This window comes from Bombina bombina, chromosome 2, assembly GCF_027579735.1.
Source record: "Bombina bombina isolate aBomBom1 chromosome 2, aBomBom1.pri, whole genome shotgun sequence".
Lineage (NCBI taxonomy): Eukaryota > Metazoa > Chordata > Amphibia > Anura > Bombinatoridae > Bombina > Bombina bombina.
Genome location: NC_069500.1, coordinates 4,787,811 through 4,801,209, shown reverse-complemented (window position 1 = coordinate 4,801,209; position 13,399 = coordinate 4,787,811). Strand labels below are relative to the sequence as shown.

Genomic DNA, 13,399 nt, shown 5'->3' with positions numbered 1-13,399 from the left:
ATTTGTAGTTCCTAAACGTCTGTCCTCATTTTAATCCCATCTTAAAACGGTGCTGACCACTCTTGGGTCTACTCGTTTATAGCAGTATCATTTAGTATGGGATATATAGAAAGAGTAAAAGAAAAAGGAAAGGGAGAAAAAAAAGGGAAAAACAGTTATTGAACCTATATATTGTAACAAAGGCTAATTGGGAGCCACAACAAGTAGTATATCATTTTATTAACCAAAGAATTAAACCTATCCTACACAGGTTTTGTCTTATAAAGAATACGTTGTATTTTACTTTAGAATAAGTTGTGAGAACAGGAATGAGACCCAATGAATGGATAAGACCTGCCAGATAGTATCTGAGGATGGTAGTTTTAGTACAAGCTGTATGTATGTTGAAATATTTTCGCAGTTTTATCAGTGGATGCCTGAGCATTAAAGGGACACTGAACCCAAATTTTTTATTTTGTGATTCAGATAGAGCATGCAATTTTAAGCAACTTTCTAATTTACCCCTATTATCAAAATTTCTTCGTTCTCTTGCTATCTTTATTTGAAAAAGAAGGCATCTAGGCTTTTTATTTGGTTCAGTACTCTGGGACAGCACTTTTTTATTGGTGGATGAATTTATCCACCAATCAGCAAGAACAACCCAGGTTGTTCGCCAAAAATGGGCCGGCATCTAAACTTACATTCTTGCATTTCAAATAAAGATAACAAAATAAAGAGAATGAAGAAAATGTGATAATAGGAGTAAATTAGAAAGTTGCTTAAAATTCCATGCTCTATCTGAATCACAATAGAAAAAAAATTGTGTTCAGTGTCCCTTTAAGGACTTTCAGTTATAAAGAGTATATGTAGCAATGCTGCCCTCTAATGAACTTAGGAGAGAATAAGCATTTCACTTAAAATGGGTCATTTATTTTGTGATTGGAAATAAGGTGGCTCTTCGGCCGCTAACCACGAGTAATGAGTTAAAATGTTATTTGCCATCTTTGTCATTATTTGCATAAAGTCAAACATTCAACCATTGGCTCAAACTTGCAACTATTTGTGTCATTAAGTCATATGTTATCATTGTTCATGTGTCCTTAGTTTAAAGAGAATGCAAGTTCCATGTATTTAATGAATCAGCCCCAGGACTTATGTAGCCATAAAAGATAGAGTCCTCTATGACTGGGTTTAGTTAGATATTTCAGAGGTGAACAGGAACTCACGGCAAGCACAGGCGACTTCTTTATAAGCATATCTTTGTTCCCTTGCAAATGATATAGGACCTTAGATCGGTCACAAGCGTCAGGTGACACTTTTGTTTAGAAACCCAGATGGTAGGGATATCAATTTTCCAGTAGTGACCATTTGGGGGTCCCCCACTAACTCCCTCATGGCCACGCTCTGTTCTAATTGTGTGTCCATCCCGGAAGATTTATTTTGTGTTCTCTAAGGTACACCAGCTTGTTGTATTAAGTCCGTTGTTATCAAGTCCTTTGCTGGTCTTGTGTAAGAGTCTTCCTGTACTTCTGAAGCAAAAGCACTAATTGAAGGGCCAAACAGTAAAATAGATGTCATCAAGGGTTGCGGGCTTATTTGATGGCCCTTTATTGCGCTGTGTTTTATCTCCAGTAGATCTTGATATAGAACCTTGGGTCGCTCAGATGCTCTCTTGCCGGTTTCGATTGTGGTGGATATCTCGAGTGACAGGTAGGTTTGCTTTGCAGCTGTGACCCTTTGGGGGCTCCCCCCAGGCTCTTGTGCAGTCATGCTACGGCTCAAATGTTCCTCTCTCTACGAGGATGTAACTTGTGCACCACGAGATATCCCGATCTGTTGCCTTGCGTTAGATGTATTTGAGTCCCTTGTAGATATAATAGAGCTTTCCGGAACCTCTGTTTTCCCATCGGTATACTGTAAGCCATGTGGAGTAATAAAGGTGGTCTCCATGCTTTGCAGGCTTGTTTAGTGGTATTTTATGTCCTGTCTTTTAGTTTCAGATAGGTCCCCTGTTGTATGTGACACTTGAGCATATAGTTTGTTAAGCAAATAATCTGAAGGGGCTTTGTTGATAAGTTTCTGGCACAGTGACTCAAACTTGCGCCAATTTTCGTTATTGTTGTCTTGGGGCTTTGTATGCCCAGTGGTAGCCATTTTAGCTGCAGTATGAAGACACTGTGTAAACAATCTTATTTTATCGGTTCCTGCTTCTGTGTTGTGTAAGGCTTGAGAAGGTCTTGGTAGCGTTGTCGGTATAATTGGTTGTGGCTAAATACCTCTGATTACTGAGGGGGAATCGCTGCCTAAGATGGGCCGCTGCCCTAGGCCTCAAATGTATGCGTCTGAGCTCCGGTATAAAAAATACAGCAATATCTGCAGGGAGTTTGAAGTTCCAGTGTTGTATATCACTTCTGTGTTGAAATTGAGTAGATTTGGTTGTAATAATTCTCATGTAAATGGCGGTTTAGTAGAGATTCCACTGGAGTTCTGAGAATTATGACCGCTCAGGATCGCCGTGTAGACACGCCCCCCTATCATTGCTTTTATATCTAGAGCTTGATGTGAAGCTCTGCAGTATGTAAGTATACAACTTAGATGTGAATTAACCCTGTAGTCTTACAGGAATTCACTATTGGCAGCATTGATTTGTTTTATTTGAGGTTAAGCCTTGGAGTTCAACTGCAGCATTTATTTCCACTGAGAAGTAAACCCTGGGATCACTAATGCACATTTGGAGTTGGGACTTAATCTACAATTGATTATTTTGGACATATCCTTTTTGCACTAACACATTGTTTTCCGTTTGTTTATTATTGTTTGTGTTTTAACAGGTTAATAATTTTCTTTTTGTGTATCACATGCGATGAACCAAGGGCTACAGAGATACCACCTTTCTACAGGGAGAAGGTTTGGGGCAGTGTCGCGGTTTGAGCGGCTGAGGCAAAAGCACTGATGCCGACTCCCTGGGACTATTTTCGGACAGACTAAGTACACATGTCGGTTACGGAACCAAAACAGCATTTTTACTTGTAAACTGCATGTTTTCCATAGACAATGGGATTATCAGGAATGCTGGGGGGCAGGGGTTTTGTTGAGACTCATGTCTTTCAGGGCAGGAATCTGTATCACACGTAACCAGATCTCTGGAACTAGTTTCAGTCACCTCTAGACCCCACCCGGATGACTAATTTCTTATCAATAGAACCTGCCCCAGACTCTTAGGCACCACTAATTCCATTATCATCAAAGAGAGCCTACGAGCCCAGAGTCAGAATCACGGTTATCTGTATCAATAGCCTTCCCATTGTTCCCGTTTGATCTCATTAACTTCCCATTGGTCACCTGTTGAAATCATTACCTGGTTGAAGGGGGAGTTTCCCTTAAAAAGAGTATAAAATGTATGTACACCTGGGAATAAAATGTATTGGTGGTTCCAGTATCTGTGAAGCAGAACAGACGGACATACCCAAGACTGGGTACCGTAGAGGTCCACCACGTTGGTGGCAGTGGTGGGATTTGCTTTCTTATTACTGGAGCTTCCAAACCACCACCAGAATTCCCCATCGGATGGAGAGCCGTTACGCTAATCTAAAGCGGACTACACTGAAGGACTTGCTTGTAGGGCAGACAACTAGTTAAAAAAATGAAGGCTGCTCTAATCACGTAACTCATGTAGAATGATAAAATACGAGAACAGCCTAGGGAGCCAGAGGTGAGGAGTGCTATGTTGACGGACCTTCACAGTCAACCGCCACTGGATGTCCAACTGTACGGTACCACACCCCCTCCAGAGGTAATCGCCCAGATCATCGCAGATACGACCCGTTTACGGATGCTGGAAGTCCAACGAGTCAATGGAGAACTGGCACCTGTGGACAGGGGAAGCTGAAAGAAGTTGCCCTATGCAGCTTTTCATTTCTTCCAGGATGGCCAGGAGGAGACAGACCGATACCTGCAGGTCTTTGAGACACAGTGTGTCCTGCAGGGGATCAATGAGGGGGACTGGGTGACCCTCCTCCTCAGCATGTTGTCCGGTAGAGCTCTAGACGCTTTTGAAACTATCCCAGCAGAAGATCGAAAGGATTATGACCGGGTCAAGGAGAGATTGCTGGCCCGGTATCATATTACCCCGGAGTCCTATAGGCTCAAGTTCCGTGGGCTCCGGAAGCAAGAGGGACAACCCTACACTGAATTGGTACACTAGATGTCTTGGTCCATGGATGCCTGGTTTGCTGGGAGTCAAGCGACTACCTAGGCAGAGGTTGGCCAACTGATCTTGCTGGAGCAGTTCTATGAACAGACACCCCTGGAGGTTCGGGACTGGGTTAGGGACCGCAAACCGCTAAAGGTGGATCAGAGGACGCATCGCACAGAAATCTGATCTCCCCTGAAAACCAAGCATCCCAGGAGTGACCCGTACTTTGCCTTCCACAATGCGGCCTCCATTATCCTCCCAGACTTTCTGTTCAGCTCCGGCCCCTTTGTTCCGGAAAACGGGACCCCAATGTTTTGGATGCAACCAAGCAGGGCACATACAAAATAATTGCCCCAGCGGTGTCTCATAGCATCCCTGGAACCAAGACTCATCCAGAGCGCAAGCCCATTGCATCAACACCCCAGGGGTTCGCCCTGCAGATCCCGGGGGCAAAGAAGAATTTGGAACCCTCCACGAGGTCGACCCAGTCCAAGCGGCCTCATTGGACAACAAACACCACCGCCAAGAGACAGTGAGGGTAAATGGCCGGGCCATCCAAAGACTATGAGACAGCGGTGCCACCACCAACTTGGTGCAGTCCCAACTGGTCACTGCCAAAGAACACACCGGCCAGGCCATCGCAGTACGAGTAGCTGAGGGTAAGGTCATGCAAATCCCTACTGCCCGCATCTACTTGGATTGGGGCGCTAAAGCCCGAGATGTGGAGGTTGGGGTGATGCGGGAGTTGCCAGTGGATGTATTGCTTGGTAACGATTTGGGCCATCTTTTCTCATCTTTTCAAGTGGATAATGAACAAGAAACTTGTGCCGTGACCACCCGACAGCAAGCGAGCAGATCCAGCACTCTATGACCCAGGTGAGGGCAGACCCTGCCACTTCTGACTTTAAACTGTCATCTTTTCCTGGGACCTCAACCTTTCACTTTGCCCAAGACACCCTGACGGACCCTACCATGGCCAGTTACAGAGATAAAGCAGGGACTGACCCTGGAGGTTTGGAGGGAGAGCGGATAGAGTGGGAGAAGGTATTGCTGTACTGGGTCACTGACGGAAAGGGCCCCCCTCCTGTGCCCAAGTGACAGCTGGTGGTGCCGAAGAACTATCGGCATCACCTGCTTAGGGTCGAGCATGACATTCTCTTAGCTGGTCACTTTGGAGTAAGACCCACCATCGCCTTACCCAGCTTTTCTTTTGGCCCGGGATCACAGGGACATTCAACACTACTGCTGGAAGCGTGATACCTTTCAGAGGGTGGGCAAGAGGGGTGACCGCTCCAAGGCTTCCCTATATCCCCTACCGATTATTTCAGAACGCTTCAGTAGGATTGGCGTAGACCTGGTTGGACCCCTACACCGCCCCAGTCCTTCTGGTAAGAGATATCTTGACGGTGGTAGATTATGCCACCCGGAGGCAATCCTGACCGATAACCATGCGGAGCCAGTGGCGGATGCCCTGATTCAGATATTTGCCAGTGTGGGTTTCCCCCGGGAGATATTATGACCAGGGGACTTAGTTTACTGCTGACCTTACCCAGTAACTCTAGAAACTATGTGGAATAAGACCCCTGTATAGTTCTCCTTACCACCCCCAGATGAATGGACTGTGTGAAAGGTTCCATGGAACCCTGAAGCAATTGTGTTGGACATTCACGACCTCTCAAGGATTGGGAGAAGCTCCTGCCCCACCTCCTGTTTGATTACCGGGAGGTGCTGCAGGAATCCACTGGGTTCCTCCCATTCGAGTTATTGTATGGGAGAAGAGTAAGGGGACCCCTAGACTTATTTAGAGCCCGATGGGAAGAAGGGGAGGGGGAACGAGGAGACCTCTATTGTAGGATATGTGTTAGCTTTGAGGGACCGGCTGAAAAATTCACGGACGCTGTTCGGGGGAACCTTAAGTATGTGAACTGTACCTTGGCTGTAGGACAGAAAGTTCTCGCCCTGAAGCCAACCAAGGCGGACAAGTTGCAGGCCGCCTGGCAAGGACCTCACAAAGTGGTGAAACAATTCTGTGACACTACCTACCTGATAGCTAAATGTTCAAATGAAAGAGTCCAGTGGACCTTCCATGTAAGTCGGAAGAGGCAGCCGTTATATGCTCTCCCACCGGGGAAGACTCTGAGAACCTTCCCCTTCCAGAATTGCCCGAGCAGGCATGGGACAATGTAGGCATAGAGGCAGTCAGGTTAGACGAGCATCTAGGGACCTTACAGAAGGAGTAGGTCAGGTAAGGAGAGCCCTTTAGTCAGCGTCAGAAAATGTTCTCCACTGCCCCTGGGTATACTACTATGGCAGTGTATGTATGTATGTATGTATTGGGTACTTGTAAAGCGCGGCTAATCACCCGTAAGGGTCTCAAGGCGCTGCTCATTTTATGGACCTCAGAAGGATGAAAGAGTGGACCTCGCCGGGGATCGAACCTGCAACCCTTGGGTTGCTACAGAGCTCAGCCACAGTGCCTTAGCATGCTGAGCTATCTGTCCAGTTGACCCTGTAGAGACTTCAGGTCAACCGCCTCTACGGCAGGTGGCTTACCGTGTACCCTAGGCAGTTAGGGAAGGGATGAGGAAGGAGATCAGGGAGATGCTCGACCTAGGAGTTATTGAGCCGTCCAATAGCCCCTGGGCCTCCCCAGTAATGTTGGTGCCGAAGCAGGATGGTACGACCTGCTTTTGTATAGATTACTGAAGACTTATTGACTGCACCACAACTGACGCGTACCCAATGCCCTGAGTGGATGAACTATTAGATCAATATTTTCTGACCACCCTTGATCTATGCAAAGGGTACTGGCAAATTCCACTGGACACGGAAGCAATTCTGAAGTTGGCGTTTATTACCCCATTTGGCCTGTTCCAGTTTACGGTCATGCCGTTTGGGATGACAAATGCTCCGGCGATGTTCCAGCGGATGGTAGATCGGCTTCTCAATGGCCTCCAGGACTATGCCTGTGCATACCTGGATGACATTGCGATCTACAGCGTTACCTGGGAGGAACATTTGCTTCACCTGGGAACTGTGTTGAACCGCATTAGGGCTGCGGGACTGACTTTAAATCCAGAGAAATGTAGTATAGGGATGTCCGAGGTCCAGTACCTTGGACATCAGGTGGGCTGTGGGCGACAGCATCCCGAACCTACGAAGGTTGAGGCCGTTGCCCAGAGGCCCACTCCCTGGATGAAAAAACAGGTCTTAGCTTTCCTTGGGATGGCAGGGTATTGCCGGAGATTTGTCCCCGACTACAGCATGATTGATCACTAAACTCCTTACTGACCTGACTAAGAAAAACCTCCCCCGACAGGTCCTGTAGTCCCCAGAGTGCGAGGCTGCCTTCCAACGACTCAAGAGCACTTTGACATCAGCACACATTCTAGCTGCCAAAGACCCAAAAAAAACGTTCATGTCCACAGATACCTCTACTTTCTGGTTGGGAGCAGTACTGAGCCAAGTGTAGGCAGACAGTAGTGAGCACCCGGTGGCCTACATCAGCTGCAAGCTGCTACCCTGGGAAGTGGGGTATGCCGCCATAGAGAAGTGTTTGGCACTGGTGTGGACATTGAAAAAGTTACAGCCGTACCTCTATGGAAGATTGTTCTAGGTGCTCACTGACCACAACCCTTTGATCTGGCTCAACCCGGTCTCCGGAGACAATGGGCGCTTACTGCGCTGGAGTCTTGCACTGCAGCCCTACAACTTAACTGTGAAATATCAGCCGGGAAAGCAAAATGGGAATGCTGATGGCCCTTCCCAGCAAACTGATTTATAAGTAGTCCTTTACTGCTGGACATCCCAAAGCTGACCCGTGTGGGTCGAGCCGGGTCTGCCGGACTATGGAATGGGGGGGGAGTATTGTGATGAACCAAGGGCTACAGAGATACCACATTTCTGCAGGGAGAAGGTTCAGGACAGTGTTGCGGATTGAGCGGCTGAGGCACAAGCCCTGATGCCCCCGACTCCCTGGGACTATTTTCAGACAGACTAAGTACATGTGTCGGTTACTGGACCCCAACACCATTTGTACTCATAAACCGCATGTTTTCCACCGATTATCAGGAACGCTGGGGGGCAGCGGTTTTGTTGGGACTCATGTCTTTCAGGGCAGGAATCTGTGTCACACGTAACCAGATCTCTGGAATGAATCATTTCTTATCAATTGAACTCTTAGGCACCACTAATGCCATTATCATCAAAGACAGCCTACAAACCCAGAGTCAGAATCACTGTTATCTGTGCCAATAGCCTTCCCATTGTTCCCCTGTTTGATCTCATTACCTTCCCATTGGTCACCTGTTGATATCATTACCCAGTTGAAGGGGGATTGTCCCTTGAAAAGAGTATAAAATGTCAGTACACCTGGGAATAAAGTGTTATTCTTCTTATACTTCAAAATCAGTCTTGTCTAATTATTGGGTCATTTTTCTGAGTATTGGTGGTTCCAGTATCTGTGAAGCAGAACAGGCGGACATACCCAGACTGGGTATCGTAGAGGTCGTCACATTATACAATACAGGGGGGCATCAGTAGGGTCATAAAGGACATTTGCTTCATGAACAGTATTCTAAATACTCACTGAAGTTTGTGGTGAATCCAGGGCAAGAGCTGAGGGGGAGCGGAAGACTGAAGTTGCTGCGGGCTGTGTGCAGACAGGATTCATGGTGCTGCGCGTGAGTACTGATGGACGCAGGCTGGGAGCGGGAGCGCCTGTATTCCTCCTGTACACTCTCCTCGGTCTGTAGTGACACTGAATACTGTGAAACACAAGATTATTATTTATTATCAGTTACTGGTTGAGCACCAATAGGTTTGGCAGCGCTATAAACACGGGTCTAGTATTATGGGAGACAAATATATAGAGGGCCCTGCTGTAAATCGGCTCTAATGAAGGTGATCTACAAGCTGGATCAAGAAGGCTACATGCTAAGGGGGTCAAGGGGATGATAGCGAGAGAACAGAGATAAGAAATGTTTGTGTATACTATATGCATCCCTCAACAGGACAAAACACCCATTTTCTTTAAGGATTCAGATAAACACAAAATTTTAAATGACTTTCCAATTTAATTATATTACCAAATAAGCGTCACTCATGTTATACCTTGTTGAAGAGATACCTATATATGTAGCGTGCCCATGTTTGCAGCACTATATGACAGCAGTTTTGCAACTATCTTATACATTATCAAGATCACTAGATAGTAACACTATTTCCTGTCATGTAGCGCTACACTCTTATACATTAGCAATAGCACTAGATAGTAACACTATTTCCTGTCATGTAGCGCTACAATCTTATACATTAGCAAGAGCACTAGATAGTAACACTATTACCTGTCATGTAGTGCTACAGACACCACCTAGGTATCTCTATAACACATAATATTATACATTAGCAAGAGCACTAGATAACAGCACTATTACCTGTCATGTAGTGCTACAGATACTAACTAGGTATCTCTATAACACACAATATTATACATTAGCAAGAGCACTAGATAACAGCACTATTACCTGTCATGTAGTGCTACAGACACCACCTAGGTATCTCTATAACACATAATATTATACATTAGCAAGAGCACTAGATAACAGCACTATTACCTGTCATGTAGTGCTACAGATACTAACTAGGTATCTCTATAACACACAATATTATACATTAGCAAGAGCACTAGATAACAGCACTATTACCTGTCATGTAGTGCTACAGACACCACCTAGGTATCTCTATAACACATAATATTATACATTAGCAAGAGCACTAGATAACAGCACTATTACCTGTTGTGTAGTGCTACGGATACTACCTAGGTATCTCTAACACACTATTATACATTAGCAAGAGCACTAGATAACAGCACTATTACCTGTCATGTAGTGCTACAGATACTACCTAGGTATCTCTATAACACACAATATTATACATTAACAAGAGCACTAGATAACAGCACTATTACCTGTCATGTAGTGCTACGGATACTACCTAGGTATCTCTATAACACACAATATTATACATTAGCAAGAGCAATAGATAGCAGCACTATTACCTGTCATGTAGTGCTACAGATACTACCTAGGTATCTCTATAACACACACTATTATACATTAGTAAGAGCACTAGACAACAGCACTATTACCTGTCATGTAGTGTTACAGATACTACCTAGGTATCTCTATAACACACACTATTATACATTAGCAAGAGTACTAGATAACAGCACTATTACCTATCATGTAGTGCTACAGATACTAACTAGGTATCTCTATAACACACAATATTATACATTAGCAAGAGCACTAGATAACAGCACTATTACCTGTCATGTAGTGCTACAGACACCACCTAGGTATCTCTATAACACATAATATTATACATTAGCAAGAGCACTAGATAACAGCACTATTACCTGTTGTGTAGTGCTACGGATACTACCTAGGTATCTCTAACACACTATTATACATTAGCAAGAGCACTAGATAACAGCACTATTACCTGTCATGTAGTGCTACAGATACTACCTAGGTATCTCTATAACACACAATATTATACATTAACAAGAGCACTAGATAACAGCACTATTACCTGTCATGTAGTGCTACGGATACTACCTAGGTATCTCTATAACACACAATATTATACATTAGCAAGAGCAATAGATATCAGCACTATTACCTGTCATGTAGTGCTACAGATGGTACCTAGGTATCTCTATAACACAATATTATACATTATCAAAAGCACAAGATAACAGCACTATTACCTGTCATGTAGTGCTACAGATACTACCTAGGTATCTCTATAACACACAATATTATACATTAGCAAGAGCACTAGATAACAGCACTATTATCTGTCATGTAGTGCTACAGATGCTACCTAGGTATCTCTATAACACACAATATTATACATTAGCAAGAGCACTAGATAACAGCACTATTACCTGTCATGTAGTGCTACAGATACTACCTAGGTATCTCTATAACACATAATATTATACATTAGCAAGAGCACTAGATAACAGCACTATTACATGTCATGTAGTGTACAGATACTACCTAGGTATCTCTATAACACAATATTATACATTAGCAAGGGCACTAAATAACAGCACTATTGCCTGTCATGTAGTGCTACAGATACTACCTAGGTATCTCTATAACACAATATTATACATTAGCAAGAGCACTAGATAACAGCACTATTACCTGTCATGTAGTGCTACAGATACTACCTAGGTATCTCTATAACACACAATATTATACATTAGCAAGTGCACTAGATAACAGCACTATTACCTGTCATGTAGTGCTACAGATACTACCTAGGTATCTCTATAACACACAATATTATACATTAGCAAGAGCATTAGATAACAGCACTATTACATGTCATGTAGTGCTACAGATACTACCTAGGTATCTCTATAACACATAATATTATACATTAGCAAGAGCACTAGATAACAGCACTATTACATGTCATGTAGTGTACAGATACTACCTAGGTATCTCTATAACACAATATTATACATTAGCAAGGGCACTAAATAACAGCACTATTGCCTGTCATGTAGTGCTACAGATACTACCTAGGTATCTCTATAACACACAATATTATACATTAGCAAGAGCACTATATAACAGCACTATTACCTGTCATGTAGTGATACAGATACTACCTAGGTATCTCTATAACACAATATTATACATTAGCAAGAGCACTAGATGACAGCACTATTACCTGACATGTAGTGCTACAGATACTACCTAGGTATCTCTATAACACACAATATTATACATTAGCAAGAGCGCTAGATAACAGCACTATTACCTGTCATGTAGTGCTACAGATACTACCTAGGTATCTCTATAACACAATATTATACATTAGCAAGAGCACTAGATATCAGCACTATTACCTGTCATGTAGTGCTACAGATACTACCTAGGTATCTCTATAACACACAATATTATACATTAGCAAGAGCACTAGATAACAGCACTATTACCTGTCATGTAGTGCTACAGATACTACCTAGGTATCTCTATAACACAATATTATACATTAGCAGGAGCACTAGATAACAGCACTATTACCCGTCATGTAGTGCTACAGATACTACCTAGGTATCTCTATAACACACAATATTACAGATTAGCAAGAGCACTAGATAACAGCACTATTACCTGTCATGTAGTGCTACAGATACTACCTAGGTATCTCTATAACACAGAATATTATACATTAGCAAGAGCACTAGATAACAGCACTATTACCTGTCATGTAGTGCTACAGATACTACCTAGGTATCTCTATAACACAATATTATACATTAGCAGGAGCACTAGATAACAGCACTATTACCCGTCATGTAGTGCTACAGATACTACCTAGGTATCTCTATAACACACAATATTATACATTAGCAAGAGCACTAGATAACAGCACTATTACCTGTCATGTAGTGCTACAGATACTACCTAGGTATCTCTATAACACATAATATTATACATTAGCAAGAGCACTAGATAACAGCACTATTATCTGTCATGTAGTGCTACAGATACTACCTAGGTATCTCTATAACACACAATATTATACATTAGCAAGAGCACTAGATAACAGCACTATTACCTGTCATGTAGTGCTACAGATACTACCTAGGTATCTCTATAACACACAATATTATACATTAGCAAGAGCACTAGATAACAGCACTATTACCTGTCATGTAGTGCTACAGATACTACCTAGGTATCTCTATAACACAATATTATACATTAGCAAGAGCACTAGATGGTAACACTCCTGTCATGTAGCGCTACACTCTTATACATTAGCAATAGCACTAGATAGTAATACTATTTCCTGTCATGTAGCGCTACACTCTTACACAATAGCAAGATCACTAGATACGCAAAAGTAGTTAAAAAATTTTGGCGCAAAACTAACACCAGGAAATGACCCAATTTGCGTCATAACAAACGCGATTTTGCGCCAAAACAACTAGTGTCAAAGACGCAGGAAATTACGAAATATGCGCCATCAACGCGCCAAAAAAATTGGCGCTAAGAATGACGCCCTGACAAGCCTAGATTTGCTTCGAAAAAATCAAAGTCAAATTAGAAAAATACTGAACCCCAGGTAAGAAAAAAAAAGTTTAAATAAACTTCCCAACATGATTCCTATACTGAAACTGTTTAGACTGCA

At 43.3% G+C, this 13,399-nt stretch overlaps 1 protein-coding gene across 1 annotated transcript in view; it reads right to left on the bottom strand.

The window, feature by feature from the left end:
• The window catches only part of RGP1 (RGP1 homolog, RAB6A GEF complex partner 1), a 145,747-nt gene that overhangs the window by 25,198 nt on the left and 107,150 nt on the right, over positions 1-13,399 (bottom strand). The window contains exon 7 of the mRNA XM_053700955.1: positions 8,763-8,940. Within this exon, the coding sequence (XP_053556930.1) occupies positions 8,763-8,940 (178 nt within the window). The remainder of the gene's footprint in view (positions 1-8,762; positions 8,941-13,399) is intronic.